Raw genomic sequence first — 18,727 nt, 5'->3', positions numbered from 1 at the left:
AATTTGGCCAAACAGTCATAGGTGTATAAGGAGTATAGTAGGGGGCTCAGAACACAGCCTTGTGGGGCACCGGTGTTGAGGATGATCGTGGAGGTGGTGTTGTTGCCTATCCTTACTGATTGTGGTCTGCAAGTTAGGAAGTTCAGGATCCAGTCACAGAGGGAGGAGCCGAGGCCCAGCCCACAGAATTTGGAGATGAGTTTCTTGGGAATAATGGTGTTGAAGGCTGAGCTGTAGTCAATAAATAGGAGTCCGAATAGGTGTCCTTGTTATCTAGGCATTCCAGGGTTGAGTGCAGGGCCAGGGAGCTGATGCCTGCTGTGGACCTGTTGCGGCGATAGGCAAACTGTAGTGGATCCAGGTAGTCCAGAAGGCTGGAATTGATTCGTGCCATGATTAGCCTTTCAAAGCACTTCATAATGATGGATGTCAGAGCCACCGGCCGATAGTCATTAAGGCACGCTGCTTGGTTTGTCTTAGGTACCGACATTTGCAATGGTGACCCCAGATACAGGTTCATCCAGGACTCTCGCTTGGTCCAGTACTGTCTTTTGGCATCTTTGATGGATCTCCTTAGATCATATCTGGCTTTCTTGTATCGGTCAGTGTCACTTGACTTGAATGCCTCAGACCTGGACTTCAGCAAGCAGTGGATATCCCTGTTCATCCATGGTTTCCGGTTGGGGAACGCATGGATTTGCTTCTTTGGCGCACAGTCTTCTACACACTTACTATAGTGGTGTACTTGTTCAGGCTGGTCACTGTAGTGGTGTACTTGTTCAGGCTGGTCACAGAGTTCTTAAATACTGACTACTGACTCCAAGCAGCCCCATAGGAGACCATCCGATTTCTCAGACCAACATTGCACTACTTTCTTTGATGGATTCTCCCGCTTCAGTTTTTGCTTGTAAGCCGGGAGCAGGAGCACAGACTTGTGGTCTGATTTGCCAGAGTGTGGGTGGGCGATAGAGTGGTCGGCATGTTTGATATTTGTGTAGCAGCGGTCGAGGATGTTTGGGCCTCTGGTGGAACAGGAGTCATGTTGGTGGTAACTTGGTAGTACACTCTTGAGCTTGGTCTGATTGAAGTCCCCGGCCATGATGAACAAGGCCTCGGGATGTTTTGTCTCAAGGCTAGTTTGTCGTGGTGTATATTTTGTCCAGCACGATCTTCACGTCCGCATGGGGTGGGATGTAAACTGCCATCAGGATAACGGAGGTGAACTCCGTGGAAGGTAGTAGGGGCGGCATTTTAGCGTCAGGTATTCTAGGTCTGGGGAGCAGAAAGTTGCCAGTGTTGCTACGTCTAGGCACCACGAGGTATTGATTAGGAAGCAGACCCCACCTCCCCGAGCCTTGCCTCAGGCCGTTGTGTAGTCCATTCGATGGATTGTGAAGCCCTCTGGTTGTAGGGCACAGTCCGGTGAAACAGGAGTGAGCAACGTCTCCGTGAAATACAGTACACAGCAGTCTCTCACTTATCTTTGGAAAGTGAGTCTGGCTCGAAGTTCATGAGAGGATAAACAAGGCAAGGGAATATGCAGTGAATGGTCGGACCCTAGGAAGTACAGAGGATGAGAAGTATCTTGGGGTGCATGTCCATAGATCTCTGAAGACAGCAGGCCAGGTGGATAAGGTGGTTTAGAAGGCATATAGGATACTTACCTTTATTAACCGAGACACAGAATATAACAGCAGGGCTGTTATGATGGAGCTGTATAAAACGCTGGTTAGGCTACAGCTGGAGTACTATGCGGTTGCCACACTATAGGAAGGTTGTGATTGTATTGGAGAAGGTGCAGAGGAGATTCACCAGGATGTTGCCTGGGCTGGAGCTTTTCAGCTGTCAAGAGAGTCTGGATAGTCTGGGGTTGTTTACCTTAGAGCAGAGAAGGCTGAGGAGGGACCTGATCGTGGTGTATAAAATCAGGAGCAGCAGAGTTAGGGTGGATAGGAAGGAACATTTCCCCTCAGCAGAGGGGTCAATAACCAGGGGCATAGATTTAAGATAAGGGGCAAGGGGTTTATAGATGTGAGGGAAAGCTTTTTCATCCAGAGCGTGTAGGGAACCTGGAACTCTGCCTGAAAGGGTGGTAAAGGCGGGAATCCTTGACGGTTAAGAAGCATTTAGATCAGCACTTGAAACGCCACAGTACACAAGGCTACAGACCAAGTGCTGGAAAATGGGATTAGAATAGATAGGCGCTTGATGACAGGCGTGGACATGATGGGCTGAAGGGCCTCTTTCTGTGCTGTAAAACTCTATGACTGCAAAATGTTCAGCATCTTTTGAGACTCCTCAGATACTGACGCTGTCCACACTAACGCATGCAGCAAGACACAACATTCAGGCTTGGGCTGATGAGCAGCAAGTAACATCCATGAAACACAAGAAGTGGCGGTACGAGCCAGATAATTAGCATCTCCAACAAGTGGAGATCTAACCATCTCCCTTCAATGTTCAATAATACTGCTATTGCAGAACTCCCCCTCATCAACATCCTGGAAGGTTACTATTGACAAGGAACCCAATTCATCCACTCATACAAACACTACTACTCTAAGAGCAGGTCAGAGACCAGGAATTCCCATAGCATGAGAATTATATCCCGACTCCCCAAAGCCTTTTCACCATCAACAAGGCATAGGTCAGGAGTGGGATGGAATATTCTCCATTGCCTGGACGAATGCAGCTCCAACAACACTCAAGAAGCTAAACACCATCCAGTACAACGCTGCCTGTTTGATTGGCATTCTATCCTTTAGCATTCACCCCCTCTAACATAAACACACAGTAGCAGTTGTCTGTAAAATCTACAAGATTCACTGTAAGGATTTGGTAAGCCTCCTTTGACAGCACCTTCCAAACCTGTCATCTCTACCACATAGAGAGACAAAAAGAGCAAACACATGCGAATACTACTGCCTCCAAGTTTCTCTCCAAGCCACATAGATTCCAGGCTTGGAACTATATCGCATTCCTTCTTGTGCCTGGTTCAAAGGCTGGAACTCCCTCCGAACAGCAAACACCTTCACCATACAGTGTGCAGCGGCTCAAAACAAGCTCACCACCACCTTCTCAAAAGCAATTAGGAGGGGCGATAAGTACTGAACTTACCAGTGATGTCCACCTCCTCGGAATTAATGAATGAACAAAAAGACTTCTTGCTCGCTTTCACATTCTGCACCAACCCCCACTCTGCTTCAATAAAAGATTCAGTGGAGTGGTTATGATTTGTGTTGCCCCAATTTGCAGCATCAAACAATATACCATCAAATAAAGTTTAAAGTTTATTTATTAGTGCCACAAGCAGGCTTACATTCACACTGTAATGAAGTTACTGTGAAAATCCCATAGTTGCCACACTCCACCGTCTGTTTGGGTACACTGGGAGAGGATTTAGCATGCACCTAACCAGCATGTCTTTCAGACTGTGGGAGGAAACCGGAGCACCCGGAGGAAACCCATGCAGACACAGGGAGAACGTGCAGACTCCACACAGACAGTGACCCAAGGCAGAATTGAACCCAGGTCCCTGGAGCTGTGAGGCAGCAGTGCTAACCACTGTGCCGCCCTTAAGCATCTTATACCAACTTGTATAGTACACACACTGAACCTTTATAGAAGTTAATGAATAATTGAATGTGAATAAAGTGCAGACATTCTGCGGAGTAAACATGAAATCAAAATGGTTCATATGTTTTTTATTCGAGTGGGAGGAGCATGTCAGCCCCACAAGTGGAGGAAATAAAATAGAAATTTACGTGTATAAAATATTTCCACATGCAGTCGTCTACTGATGCCAGACATGGACTCTGCTTTTATTGGGATTTGGTTTTAATGTTTGGCTTTGTTTGAAGTTTGCTTTTCTTTCGTCACAACCGTGGGAAAGGTGGAAATCCTTCAGCAGAGGAGAAACAGTCAAATAATTGCTGTTACATGCCTGACGCAACCAGAATAAATGATCATTCTTAATCAGTGTGCTGCAATAATTGTTACATTGGTTAACAGACACATTTACTATACAAACAGCAGCTTGGGGAATAACCCTGGGCATTGACTATGTTGTAGTTCAAGGCAAGTCTCGATTTTGTAAACTGTTGTACATAGGATGCACTGCACGATTCAGAAAAAAACACCTCCACACAAACAAACCAATTACATTTCAATCACATTCCCTATTGAGGGTACCATGTGAGGACAGAACCATGTTGGCTGGTGTGTTGCGCCCACCATATAACCTGCACAAAACTTGTAAATGTTCAGAGGGACTCGGGTTTTTTCATTCATTCACAGGGTGTGGGCTTCGCTGGCCACGCCAGCATTTAATACCCACCCCTAATTGGCTTCAAGAAGGTAGTAGTGAGCTGCAGTCCTTGAGGTTTAGATCCACACTGTGCTGTTAGGAAGGGAGTTCCAGGATTTTGACCCAGCAAAAGTGAAGAAATGGTGATATATTTCCAAGTGAGTGACTTGGAGGATATGTTTGAGATCTGATATAAAGACTAATAAAAGACCACGAGATCATTGCAAGTAAACTACTGGAACTGTAGATTAACACATCTGCTTTCTGGTACAGTCAGCACCAGACTGGCTAAAGTCCCAGGTTACCTGACCTGTTCTCTTAAAGAGGCATCACCCAACATACATAACTACATAACTCTTCCCCTATTACTTCAAACCTCCTATATAACATTCACATTTGTGACATATTTTTAAACACAATTCAACTACACACAAAAAACATAATCAACTGTGAATGGTAATATCAATGTCCACTAAAGAGTCTACATAGACATAATCAGTCTATCTGGAAGACAACGGTTCCTGGACGGTCATCTTGCCACAGAGATCTTCACGGCCGTTCTTCCCTGCATTTCCAGAAGCTCTCAATCTTCTTCTCTTGTCTGGTTACTGATATCAGTAGCTTCTGCTACCATTTCCTCTCCAGTCAGAACTCCCTCAGTTTCAGGAACACTAGGCAGTTTTTGCAACAATTTCAGATTAGGGAGGACTTTCCTGCTTTGATGTGAAGCGGCCACCAGCTGATCTGGGTGCCTCCTCCAGACCTACTCATCCTGTGTCTGAACAGTGTGTGACACTGGCCATGTCTGGGCCACCACTGTTGCAGGAACCCATTTCTCCCTCGCCATGTAGTTCCTCACCAACACGGTTTCTCCCTTCCTGAACTTCCTTGTCTTTCGCTCCTTTTGGGCCATCGGCCCTTCTTGGTTCTTTGTTACCACTTCTCATCTCCTCTGGCCGCATCAGGTCAAAAGTGGTTTTCAATCTGCGGGCAAACATAAGTGACGCCAGTGTACATCGGGTTATTGCATAAGGTTTCTTACGATATGTGCTTAAGAATCGATTCACATGCTTTCCAAGGGAACCCCCTCTTTGCGAAACCTTTAGCGCCTTTTAAGGTCTGGACAAAGCTTTGGTTTGGCCATTTTTCCTGGGTGGTATGGAGCTCACTTCACCAGTCAGACTCCTTGGTGGTCGAGGTAGTCCACAAATTCCTTCGCCACAAACTGTGACCCGTTGTCGCTCAGTAACTGATCATGGCTTCCAAATCGAGCAAACAACTCATCGAGTCGCTTTATAGTTGCCTCTGCGGACATAGACTTCATAATTGCTACTTCTGTGCATTTCGATGGGGCATCGACCACCATCAATAACATCTTCCTTTCCACTGGATCTGCAAAGTCTACATCAATCCTTTGCCAAGGAGCTTCAGGCCATTCCCACGGGTGGAGGGGCGACAACAGCAGTGCTTTCTGCATTACCGCACAGGATTCAGAAGCACCTGCCTTCTCCTCGATCTGCGGGTCAATGCCTGGCCCCCAGAAATAGCTCCTTGCAATCTCTTTCATCCGCACCACCCCCAGATGCCCTTGGTGCACTTGATCCAGCACCTTCCCACGTGACATGGGAGGAATAACCACTCTCAAGCCCCTCAAAAGATATCCATCCGTTATGGACAACTCCCACCTCCTTGACAGGTAGGGATGCAAATCAGGCTGATTTCTATGAATAATCTTCCCTCATAAGACTCAATCCATTACTTTACTGAGTCGTTTCTTATGACATTTCAAACCTAAGTCACTGTTACAGGTACTTTATCATTTGGGTGAAAATACATAATTTTCAAATGCCAATCGGGAACAGCCGTTCCTCCAGGAAGAAAGCACATCAGCATTGCCCTGCTGTTCAGATTGTCTGTACCCTATGTTGTAAGAATATGCTGACAAAGGTGGTCCCAGCGTTGTAAGCATGCTGCTGCCATAGATGGTATTCTGATATATGGGCCGAAGATGATGGTAAGGGGCCTCTCAGTGGTTAACAGCACTCACTGGCCTGTAACTATCGAGGTTATCCTCACTTCCTTTCTTGAATAATGGTACCACATTAGCCGTCCTCCTGTCCTCTGGCACCTCTTCTGTGATATTGGACTTTAACCTGGTGTTGTGAGACTTCTTACCTCTTCTGTGGCCAGAGAGGATTTGAAAATTACCATCAGACTCCCTGCAATCTCCTCCCTTGCATCACACAGCAGATTGGATACATCGCATCTGGGCTTGGGGATTTAAGTCTGCTAAAACTGCTAACTGTTCAGTTATGTCACAGCATAGGGAACTTCCTGGTGAATCTCCTCTGCAATTGCTAGTGCAATCATATCCTCAAAACTGACTCCAGACCTCATGAAGTCTCATGGCATTAAGTCAAACATGAACAAGGAAATTTCCTGCTGATTACTACGTACCGTAACCACCCCTCTCACCCCCACAACATATTGAACACCATTTGGAGGAAGCACCGAGGACAGCAAGGGCTCCAAATGTACTCTGGGTTGGGATCTTCAATGTCCATCACCAAGAGTGATTCGGTAGTACCACTAAAGACCGAGTCTTAAGAGAGTGGATCTGCAGCAGGTGGTGGGATTTGAACACAGATTGAATCCAGAGCATTGCAGTGGGGCCTCTGGGTTACTAGTCCAGTGACAATACCACCACCTCTGCTCAGGGTGTACTCATACGAAGAGCACAAAGTTATCATGCAGGTACAGCAAACAATTCGGAAGGTAAATTACAGGTTGGCCTTTATTGCAAGGGGATTGGACTATGCATGTACTACATTTGTATGAGACTTTGGCGAGACCACACCTGAAATATTGTGCACCATTTTGGTCATTGTATCTAAAGCAGGATACACGTATCTTGGAGATGGTACAGCAAAAGTTGGTCATTAAATTGGTTACTGGAATGAAACATGTTACAGATAGAACAGGGGTTAATTTAAACACCACTAATTTCTCCTCTTACCACCCATCCTAAAACAAAAAGGTATTTTGAATAGGTTCTCTCTTTATAAACAATGATGTATTTTTCCAACTCCTTAACCTCGGCAAACTTGAGATAGAATAAACACACACAAAACATGGATCACACCCTGTGCATTTGTATGGTAAAAGAGGGACAGAGAAAAGAAAGATTTACGGTGCAAAGACCACAGAGAAAAGAAATATTGTTTCACGTGGATTCCAAAGTTCAGAATCAAGTCCAATGAGTTAGACCTTCACAGAGGTTGGCAGGCTGAAAACTGATGCTGTATAATTCCCTTTTCCGGTGGTGTTGGCTTTAAACAATGGAACAAGCACACAGAGACTAACCCACCTTGTAAGTGAGGCCACAAATTTCCAGCCGAGGCAATGTAGATGGAGCCAGGGTTTCAACCTGGGCCAGAGCTCCTTTTCAGTGAGGCTGCCAGTTAGGTGGTAAATAGCAGACTGAGTTTTGGAATTCAACAGGGCAATATTAACGGTTCCACAAGCCAGAGCCAATGTCACACCATTCCCACCTCTTCATATCGTCTTTGACAAGAGATGTTTATTCCAACCCCATGGTTAAATGTCTCAATCATTTAGTGCTGAAAGGAAGGTTGTGAGGTCTACATCTCAGCAGATGAGTAGACAACTGTTGACCAGCCTGGATTATGAAATGCAGATGGTCTTTCTATAACTTTCTTTGAATTTGGCCTGTGCAGTCCACAGGGGTTGTTAGTGCACCTCCAGTAACAACAACGCGAGTGTTTTCCTGATACTCCTTTAGCTTACTGACAAACACAGATTCAGCCATTTTAGGGATTTTTGTTCAGTTTTAAAATTTCAGAGATTTGGGGGGGGGGGGGGGGGGGGGAAAGAGAGAGAAGGGGGGGGGTGAATGGGGAATGATCTATGAGGAAAGGTTAGACAGGCTTGCCTTTTATCTCATGCTGTTTAATAAGAGATGACTTGATCGAAACAAATAAAACCCTGAGAGGTTTTGACAGAGTGGCTGTGGAGAGGATGCTTCCTCTTGTGGGAGAACCTAGAACTAGGGGATCACTGTTTAAAAACAGTTTTCAGTGACTCGTGAACAAGGACACTGAGGTGGGCTCAAGCTCCTCTATTACAATGGGACATATAACAAAAGCCACAAAACATATTATATTGATATAAAACCCAATGGTAAGGTAGCAAGTCTCAGTCTTGCAAACAAGTAGCCGAGTTCCTGGGACTACCATACACTCTGGCTCAGTAGCCAACTGGTTATTTTCCCAGTGACCTGCACCTTAATATCCATTACTCAGAGGTGACAACATCAATGTACTTACATCACTGGGAGAGAGATTTCCAAGATCTTCATCCTGTTCTGAAGTTCCATCATCTCTGCCAGATTCACTTCCCTGAGACACGTGAGGGTGAGTGGCACGGATCCAAACCTCCACCCGGCTGGTGTCTTCTCCAACCTGTCTAAGAGTCTGCTTCCTGCCCTTGCCTCTGGGGCCTGGGCTGAGTTCAGATTCTTGCTGCCTCTTGAACTCAGCTTGCTCAGCCTGGAATAGAAAGACAAACACTCCATGGAGCCAAGAATCTGCTGCACAAGAAGTATGCATAATCACTGAGGTGACAGAGAAACACTGTGTCGGACATAAGAAGCATGTATCTCTATAGCACCATTCACAAGCTCAGGACATCCCAGAATACGCCACTCAATGGAGTACATTCGATGCATTGTGTGTGTTGTTATTTAGGAAAAACAACATTCAATTTGCAAGTTATCACAAATGGAAATTAAACACAAATCTAATCATCTGTTTTTAGGTGTTGATTGAAGGATAAAAGTTGGCCAAAACACCCAGAAAATTTCCCAGTTCTCCCTCAAAGAGCACTGTGGGACCATCATCTTTCTGCATTCAGAAAGTCACCCAATGAAGTAAAAGTGAAACTTTACAGATGACATGGTCAAACAGAAAGTAGACATCATCACCCAGTGCCAGTCCAGCACTCTCCACTGGAATTCTCCTCAACAAACTAAAGGAGACGGCTTTCTCAAAGAAATACAATCACCATTCAAGAAGATTCAAGAACAATTGCTCCAACTCTGGTTTTGCTCTGATCTTGGGCCTGTCACTTTATGTTCGTGTTGTGTTGAGTCTCAGCTATACTCTGTATTAACACAGCTTGTGTCTAAGATCTATTCCATTTCCCATAATACCAACATGAGACAGCCTCTCAAGAGAGGGGCTGGATCATTGTTCCAGAGCATCGAAGCAAAGGTTATAGGAACAGAAGCAGGCCCATTAGTCCCTTCAAGTCTGCTCTGCCATCCAATGATTCTGTAACTCGTCAAAACACAAATCTATCAATCTCAGGTCGTGCCCTCCCTTGGGGGGTGGGGGGGGGGGGGGGGGGTGGGATCATGGTAGGGTGAACCTCCTTTGGGGGGGGGGATCATGGTAGGCTGGCCCTCCCCCGGGGGGGGGGGGGGGGGGGGGGGTAAGAGAGAGATCATGGTAGGGTGGGCCTCATCCCAATAGAATGCCAGAGACACTGAACAGGAGGAGAATGATCAGACACAGACATGACTGCAACTAGACACTGCATTAGTGAGGTGGGTCTGAAGGGGAAAGAATTCCAATTATTGAAGGTGGCTTTCACTCTCTCCCAAAAAATAACTGAAGCAAGATAGAAAGTATCCTTAAAAATAGCTAAGTGTAGACATGCAATATCATAATTCTCCATAATGCAGGGTCCAGTGGTAGTGGTCCATGTAGGTACCAATGATATAGGACAAGGAAGGAATCTGCATAGTTAGTATGAGGGGCTAGGCATCAAATTAAGAAGCAGAACCTCAAAGGTAATAATTTCTGGATCATTACCTGAGCCATGTGCAATTTAGCATAGGGCAAATAAGATTAGAGAAATGAATGGGTTGTTCAAAGACTGGTGTGGGAGAAGTGTGTTCCGGCTCATGGGGCACTGGCACCGATACTGAGGAAAATGGGATCGGTACCATTGGGACTGTCTACATTGAACTGTGCTGGGGCTGATGTTCTAGTGAGCCTCATAACCAGGGAAGTAAAGAGGGTTTTAAACTAAATAGTGGGGGGGGGCAAGGGATCAAATTTTGGACCCTTTGTAGTTCCTTGCGAAGGAAACAGGAGCCATACCAAACTGTGATACAACCAGGAAGAATGCTTTCTATGGTGCATCTGTAAACGTTGGTGAGAGTCGTAGCTGACACGCCAAATTTCCTTAGCCTTCTGAGAAAGTAGAGGCGTTGGTGGGCTTTCTTAACTATAGTGTCAGCATGGGGGGGACCAGGACAGGTTGTTGGTGATCTGGACACCTAAAAACTTGAAGCTCTCGACCAGATAATGCAAATAGAAATTATTTTCAATCCAATAGCCATTCTAGAGACATGGCTACAGGATGACATAGATTGGGACCTGAATATTGAGGGGTATGTGACATTTAGGAAGGACAGAAGGTGAAGAAAATGTGAAAGGGTAGCTCGTTTAATTAATGATGGCATTAGCACAATAGAGAGGGTTGAGCTAAATTCAGGAAACTAGGCTGGAGTAGTGGTTTTGGTAGAGATAAGAAATGATAAAGGCAAGAAGTCAATTGTGGGAGGGGTGTACAGGCCCTCTAATTATAACCAACAGGACAGAGTATGAAAAAAGAGCTAATGGGAGCTTGTCAGAAAGGTTCAGCGATAATCATGGGGGATTTTGATCTTCGTATTAACCGGAAAAATCAGATGTGGAAGGTAGCGTAGATGAGGAGTTTTTTTTTTTAAGAACAGCATGCACTGGAGCCAAGCAATATTAGATCTGTTATTGTTCAATGGGATGGGATTAATTGACAACCTCGAGGAAGGCACCCATAGATAGCAGCAATTATCACATAATTCAATTTTACATTCAGTTTGAGGGAGAGAAGAGTGCATCGAAAACCAGTATTTTAAATTTAAATAAGGGCAATTTTGAGAAAGCAGAGCTAGCTAAAGTGAACTGGCAAATGGGATTTAGTTAGCAGTCATTTTTGGAAAGAGTGGCAGACATTTAAGGGGGTATTTCAGCACACACAGAATATTGTAGAAACATTCCAACAAGAAAAATTCCAAGGGAGGACTCGCCATCCATGGTTACCTAAAAAAAGTTTAAAGTAGCATCAAACTTAAAGGAAAAGCAGATAATTGCACAAAAACAGGTGATAGGTCAGAAGATTAGACAGAATATAAAGAACAGCAAATAATGACAAAAAGATTAGTAGGAAGGGAAAAATTGTAGCATGAGAAAAAGATGGCTGGAAATTTAAACAGTAAGGAGTCTAACAACACCAGGTTAAAGTCCAACAGATTTATTTGGTAGCAAACGCCACCAGCTTTCGGAGCGCTGCTCCTTCGTCAGATGCTGTGTTTACCCCAGTCCAACGCCGGCATTTCCACATCTGGACATTCAAAGGCAGACATTAAGAGCTTCTATAGACATTTAAATAAGAAAAGTCCAATTGGGGAATTGATAAGGGAAAGTAGGGAGGTGGCAGATGAATTGAACAGGTATTTTGCATCAGCCTTCACGAGAGGATACAAGTAACAGAAATAACTGTAAATCAAGAAATGGAAGGGAAGGAGGAACTCAGGAACATTTCAATCATCACGGAAGTGATATTGAGCAAATAGCTGGGGCTGCGGGCTGACAAATCACCAGGTCCAGATGGACTTCATCCTAAGGTCTTAAAAGAAGATGCTAGTGAGATAGTTGATGTGTTGGTTTTAATTTTGCAAAATTCCCTCAACTCGGGGAAGGTTCTATTAGATTGGAAAATAGCGAATATAACTCCACTATTCAAAAAGGGGGGGGGGAGGAGAGAGAATGGGAAACTTTAGGCCAGTTAGCTTAACGACTATCATTAGAAACTATTATTAAAGATGTTATAACAGGGCACTTAGAAAAATCCAAGGCAATCAGGCAAATTCAACATGGTTTTGTGAAAGGAAAATCATATTTAACCAATTTATTGGAGTTGTTTGAAGTAACATGTGCTGTGGATAAAGGGGAACACGTGGATGTACTGAACTGCGATTTCCACATGGCGTCAGATATGGTGCCACATCAAAGGTTATTGCAGAAAGTAAAAGCTCTTGGTGTAGGGGGTAATATATTGGCATGACTAGAAGATTGGCCAGTTAACAGGAAACAGTAGGCATAAATTGGTCTTTTTCTGGGTGGCAGGATGCAATGAGTGACGTGCTACAGGGATCAGTGCTGGGGCCTTTTTAGAATTTACATAAATGATTTGGATGAAGGGACCAATGGTATTATTGCCAAATTTGCTGATGACACAAAGATAGCTAAGAAAATAAATTGTGAAGAGGACACAAGGAAGATACAAAGGGGCATGGATAGGTTAAGTGAGGAGGCAAAGATCTGGAAAACGGAGTAGAATGTGGAAAATGTGAAATGGTCCATTTTGGGAGGAAAATAAAAAAGAAACTTATTGCCTAAATAGTGAGAGACTGCAGAGCTCTGAGATCTTGAGGGATCTGGGTGTCTTAGTGCATGAATTACAAAAGACTAATATACAGGTACAGCAAGTAACTAAATAGGTTAATAGAATGTTTTCCTTTACTGCGAGGAGAATTGAGTACAAAAGTAGAGAGTTTATGCTTCAGTTGTACAGGACATTGGTGAGGCCACATCTGGAGTTCTGCATGCAGTATTATCATAGAAATCATAGAAACCCTACAGTGCAGAAGGAGGCCATTCGGCCCATCGAGTCTGCACCGACCACAATCCCACCCAGGCCCTACCCCCACATATTTTACCCGCTAATCCCTCTAACCTACACATCCCAGGACTCTAAGGGGCAATTTTCTAACCTGGCCAATCAACCTAACCCGCACATCTTTGGACTGTGGGAGGAAACCGGAGCACCCGGAGGAAACCCACGCAGACACGAGGAGAATGTGCAAACTCCACACAGACAGTGACCCGAGCCGGGAATCGAACCCGGGACCCTGGAGCTGTGAAGCAGCAGTGCTAACCACTGTGCTACCGTGCCGTATTGGTCTCCTTGTTTAGATGCAAGTGTGTTAGCAGTTCAAAAAAGGTTTATTAGAAGAATACCTGGAATGGGCGGGTTGTCTTCTGAGGAAAGGTTAGACAGGTTAGGCTTGTATTCTCTAAAGTTTAGAAGAAGCAGCAACTTGATTGAAGCCTTTAAGATCCTGAAAGATACTGACAGAGTGGATGTAGAGAGGATGTTTCCCCTTGTGGGAGAATCTAGAACTAGGAGGTCTCTGTTTAAAAATAACAGATTGCTCATTTTAAGATAGAGATGAGGAGAAATTTATTCTCTCAGAGGGCCATGAGACTTTGGAACACTCTTCCTCAAAAGACAGTAGAATCACAGAATTATTACAGTACAAGAGGCTGCCACATGGCCCACTTGCCCTCTTGAATGTCTCAATTCTAAGGAATATAGAACATAGAACATAGAACATTACAGCGCAGAACAGGCCCTTCGGCCCACGATGTTGCACCGACCAGTAAAAAAAAAACTGTGACCCTCCAACCTAAACCAATTTCTTTTCGTCCATGAACCTATCTACGGATCTCTTAAACGCCCCCAAACTAGGCGCATTTACTACTGATGCTGGCAGGGCATTCCAATCCCTCACCACCCTCTGGGTAAAGAACCTACCCCTGACATCGGTTCTATAACTACCCCCCCTCAATTTAAAGCCATGCCCCCTCGTGCTGGATTTCTCCATCAGAGGAAAAAGGCTATCACTATCCACCCTATCTAAACCTCTAATCATCTTATATGTTTCAATAAGATCCCCTCTTAGCCGCCGCCTTTCCAGCGAAAACAATCCCAAATCCCTCAGCCTCTCCTCATAGGATCTCCCCTCCATACCAGGCAACATCCTGGTAAACCTCCTCTGCACCCTCTCCAAAGCCTCCACATCCTTCCTGTAATGTGGGGACCAGAACTGCACACAGTACTCCAAGTGCGGCCGCACCAGAGTTGTGTACAGTTGCAACATAACGCTACGACTCCTAAATTCAATCCCCCTACCAATAAACGCCAAGACACCATATGCCTTCTTAACAACCTTATCTACTTGATTCCCAACTTTCAGGGATCTATGCACACATACACCTAGATCCCTCTGCTCCTCCACACTATTCAAAGTCCTCCCGTTAGCCCTATACTCAACACATCTGTTATTCCTACCAAAGTGAATTACCTCACACTTCTCCGCATTAAACTCCATCCGCCACCTCTCGGCCCAACTTTGCAACCTGTCTAAGTCTTCCTGCAAACTACGACACCCTTCCTCACTATGGACCAAGTAAGGGCAGAAGGGTTTTTTTTAGTTTAGTTGGGGCATCACGATTGGTACGAGCTTGGAGGGCCGAAGGGCCTATTCCTGTTCTGTACTTTTCTTTGTTCGCTGAGAACTGGAAGTTTGACCATGAATTCCCATACTGTAGTGTTGGAAAATACAATGGTAACACTTTTCATATTCCAAAATGTTATACAAACAGAATTCCACCATCCAGCACAGAGGCCTGGCTAATTGACAAGTGCTCAATATCCCACAACTCCACTAACATTACCTTGTCCTGCCTTGTGTTCTTCATCTTCCTGTCCCTATCCCACACCTCAACCCCAAGCACACACTGAGAGCATCACTAGTGCCCGACCGCTGAACACAAAGATCAGCAATGCTGCTCTCTGTCCACTAACCACGAAGCAGTGTGCTGGAAGCATGTTGGCAGCTACTCCCTGTGAAGTATTAGAGACAGCTGGTCAAACAGTGTGATTCTGGTCATCTAAACAAAGAGTAAGGACAGCAGGAGCACAGTGTGCTCTGCCTGCTTAAACATGCTGTGCCGACATAGCACATTCTACCTACCCTCACAAAGCCTTCAAACAACAGGTATATACTTCCTGTTTGTAGAATGAAGAACAGCCGTACAGGGGATGATAGCATAAAGAAAATGACCTGTTGGTTCATCCTATTCCACACCAGAGTGAGTGTCCCACCTTGGAAACCTCTGAGACAGGAACAATCAGGAAGAGGGATTCTCTGTTCATTTAAATCCTTGACCATAGCTGCGACAAAGAGGTTTAATGAAAAATGATGAAAATAGTTATAATATTGAACACATAATTTCATTGTGCGATGCATGATATGGGGGGGGAGGGGGGGTGTGTGTGGAGAGGCGCTGCTTTTTTAGCACAGTGGGAGACTCTAGCGGGGCTGTTTCGCCAATTTCTGGCACAGAGCTGAATAAATTATCCAGATGTGCATGTCAATATATTTTACATAGCATTAGTGGGCCTGGGACTGAAATCTCCAGGCCCTCTAGCCTCTCCCCCCACCACAAGTATTTCATTCCACTTGTGGGGAGCTGGCGGCCCAACTCCACTGGAATGCAGGGTGGGGCAATGAAGGGCCCCCAGAGGGTCGGGGGTTGGCACCTTGGCAGTGCCAGCCTGAGTCCCAGCACTGCCCAAGAGGCAAAATGTCAATGCTCAGGGGGCACTTTGGCACTGCCCACCAGGCATGGGGCAGTGCTAAGGGGGTGGGCCTAATGGGGAGCAGGGCCTGATGGGGATGATCGGAGGGGGTGAGGGTGATCGGAGGGTGTGGGGGGTTCCGCTGCCACTCTGCAATCACGATCGGTGGGGGAGAGTGGGAGGTCAGCGATCAGAGTTGGCCATCAGGGTGCGGGGTGGGGACTCCTGGGTTTTTTTGGGGCGGTGGGGGAGGGGGTTGGGGGGCATGTGCAGTGGCCCACTCAGCGCTATGCTGCCGGTCTCTCCAATGGGGATAGGTCCTGCCTCCAGCATTTTAACACGATTCATGCTAGTGCACTCAGCAGTGCACAGAGTGAGGGAGATTCTTTTTTAAACTCTCGCTGAAAAGACCAGCGTGATTTACTCCAGTTTTTACACGAATTCGACAGAATTCTTTTGGGAGAATCCCACCCATGATGTGGAATAACAGAGAGGGACTAGACAGCGGAGAGATAAGTGTTACACTGGCCCTGCACCCTGCCAAGGTAAAGAAAAATAAACTGGATGGAAAGCAATCACTTTGTTTCCCAGCCATACTGCCAGTAGAACAGAAGAACAGATCACTAACACAGCAGTTCCCTTAGTGAGAATCTCACAGACATTTGGACTGGGCTGGGGGAGAACAGGAAGGACAGGAATGCCAGTACAAAACTTACACATGGTGTGAAGCAGCAGACAGTCAACCAGATTGGGATGGAGAGGGAAAGTAGGTTGACGAATTCCAACACAGATCTTACTGGGCTCAATAAACTTCTGCTGAAGACCAGTTCAAACATCCAAACCAGCCACCACCAAACCAGGGAGCAAACGTTGCTGCATAAGAGTGTGTGTGTGAGAGGACAGTTTAATCAGCTTAAACCAACGGCTAAATTGCTCTTTGCTGCCATTAGTATTGATACTGTCACACACAATCTGGTGCTTATGGCACTCACATGCATTGAGGAAATCCTAGAGTGGATTATATTAATCTCAGGAGATAGCCAGGGGTCTTTTTGAAGGAATTGATGAATGGGTTCTGTCACGGTTACTATTTGAAGATCCTCAGTGTGAACTGTGCAGTAAAATACTGACACACTGCGTGTCACAGCAGAGGGAGCAGTGAGTTTAAGCGGTCAGTGAGCCGAGCTCTGGTCTGCAACTGTCCTGCAGTTCAGATTCAAACTGGAAGGCAGCCTTCCTCAGCAGAAGTACTGCGGCTTTGCTCATTTTAAACATCAGTCTGCCTGAAAACCTCAAATTCTCTGAATGCTATGCACCTTATGTCAGATATTCATAAAAGAGAGAGCAAGTTACTGAGGAAAGTTACTGAGTGACAGTCACTGAGAATTAAATGTTACCACACTGCAGAGCCAGGGGCCGCATGTTTGTTAGAAGCGATGATCTAATAACCACGGAGGCCAAAATTGGACTTTTAAATCCATCACCAAGAAAGAATGGTACAAATCTAAGCTGGTGCAAGCTGTTGATCTGTTAAGGCAGGTGCTCAGAGTTTCCAGTTTAACTAACAATAAAAGGTCATTCAAACTCAAAATTGGAAACAGAATTTCCTACAATGCAGCAAGGAACGTTAGAACAAGAGTAGACCATTAGTCCTTCAGGTCTGCTCTGCCATGAAATTAAATTTTAGTTAATCTGCATTCATCCATCCACCTGCATTTGCTCCACATCCCTTATAGGAACACAGGAACATGGAAGCAGGAGTAGGCCACTCGGCCCCTCGTGCCTGCTCCATATTTAACTACATCATGGCAGATTTCTACCTCCATGTCATCTTCCTGCACTATTCAATGTCCGTTGATGTCATTGGTATGGAGAAATCTCGCCATCTCTGCTTTGAACCGACTTGATGACCGAGTCTCCACAGCCCTCTGGGGTAAAGAATTCCACAGATTTGTCACCCTCTGAAGAAATTCCTCCTCATCTCAGTCCGAAATGGCCTACCTCGTATTCTGAGTCTGTATCCCTGATTATAGATCCCCCCCCCCCAGCCAGAACATGCTTCTTTCTACTCTGTCAATACCTGTAAGAATTTTGCACTCTTCAATGAGTTCACCTCATTATTAGAGAATCGGACACCTCAATCATTCCTCCAAGGACAATCACACCATCCATAGGATTAATCTGGTGAACCTTTGCTGCAGTTCCTCTTTGGCTACAATATCCTTGCTTTTTCCACATTATATTCCATCTGCCATGTTCTTGCTAACTCACTTCATCTGTCTAAATCTCCTTGAAGCTTCTGCATCATCCTCACAACTCCCATTCCTGCCAAGTTTTGTCATCAGCAAACTTGAAAATATTAGATATATTACAGAGCTCTGATGAAAACTCAACCAGGCTTGAAACATTGGCTCTGTTCTCCCCCCAGATGCTGTCAGACCTGTTGAGGTTGTGCAGCATTTTCTGTTTTTGTTTCAATTTCCAGCATCTGCAGTATTTTGCTTTTATCATACCTCAATGTAGTTCCCCAATCGGCCTCAGCCAACTTTGCCCCTCATACCCTCATCTTTGTTCACATTAAGGGGGAGGCGATGGCCTAGTAGCATTATCGCGAGACTATTAATTCAGAATCTCAGCTAATGTTCTGGGGACCCACGTCCGAATCCCACCAACGGCAGATAGTGGAACTTGAATTCAATTTTAAAAATCTGGAATTAAGAATCTACTGATGACCATGAAACCATTGTCAATTGTCGGAAAAACCCATCTGGTTCACTAATGTCCTTTAAGGAAGGAAATCTGCCATCCTTACCCAGTCTGGCCTACCTGTGACTGCAGAGCCACAACAATGTGGTTGACTCTCAA

At 45.3% G+C, this 18,727-nt stretch overlaps 1 protein-coding gene across 1 annotated transcript in view; it reads right to left on the bottom strand.

The window, feature by feature from the left end:
• The window catches only part of LOC144488260 (telomerase-binding protein EST1A-like), a gene marked incomplete at its 5' end in the record, with an annotated part of 79,833 nt that overhangs the window by 33,855 nt on the left and 27,251 nt on the right, over positions 1-18,727 (bottom strand). Inside the window, one exon of the mRNA XM_078206300.1 lies at positions 8,653-8,874. Coding sequence (XP_078062426.1) covers positions 8,653-8,874 — 222 coding nt within the window. The remainder of the gene's footprint in view (positions 1-8,652; positions 8,875-18,727) is intronic.

This window comes from Mustelus asterias, unplaced genomic scaffold (assembly GCF_964213995.1).
Source record: "Mustelus asterias unplaced genomic scaffold, sMusAst1.hap1.1 HAP1_SCAFFOLD_1420, whole genome shotgun sequence".
NCBI classification, from domain to species: Eukaryota; Metazoa; Chordata; class Chondrichthyes; order Carcharhiniformes; family Triakidae; genus Mustelus; species Mustelus asterias.
Note: the sequence above shows the minus strand (reverse complement) of the source record. Positions and strands in the feature narration are given on the sequence as shown.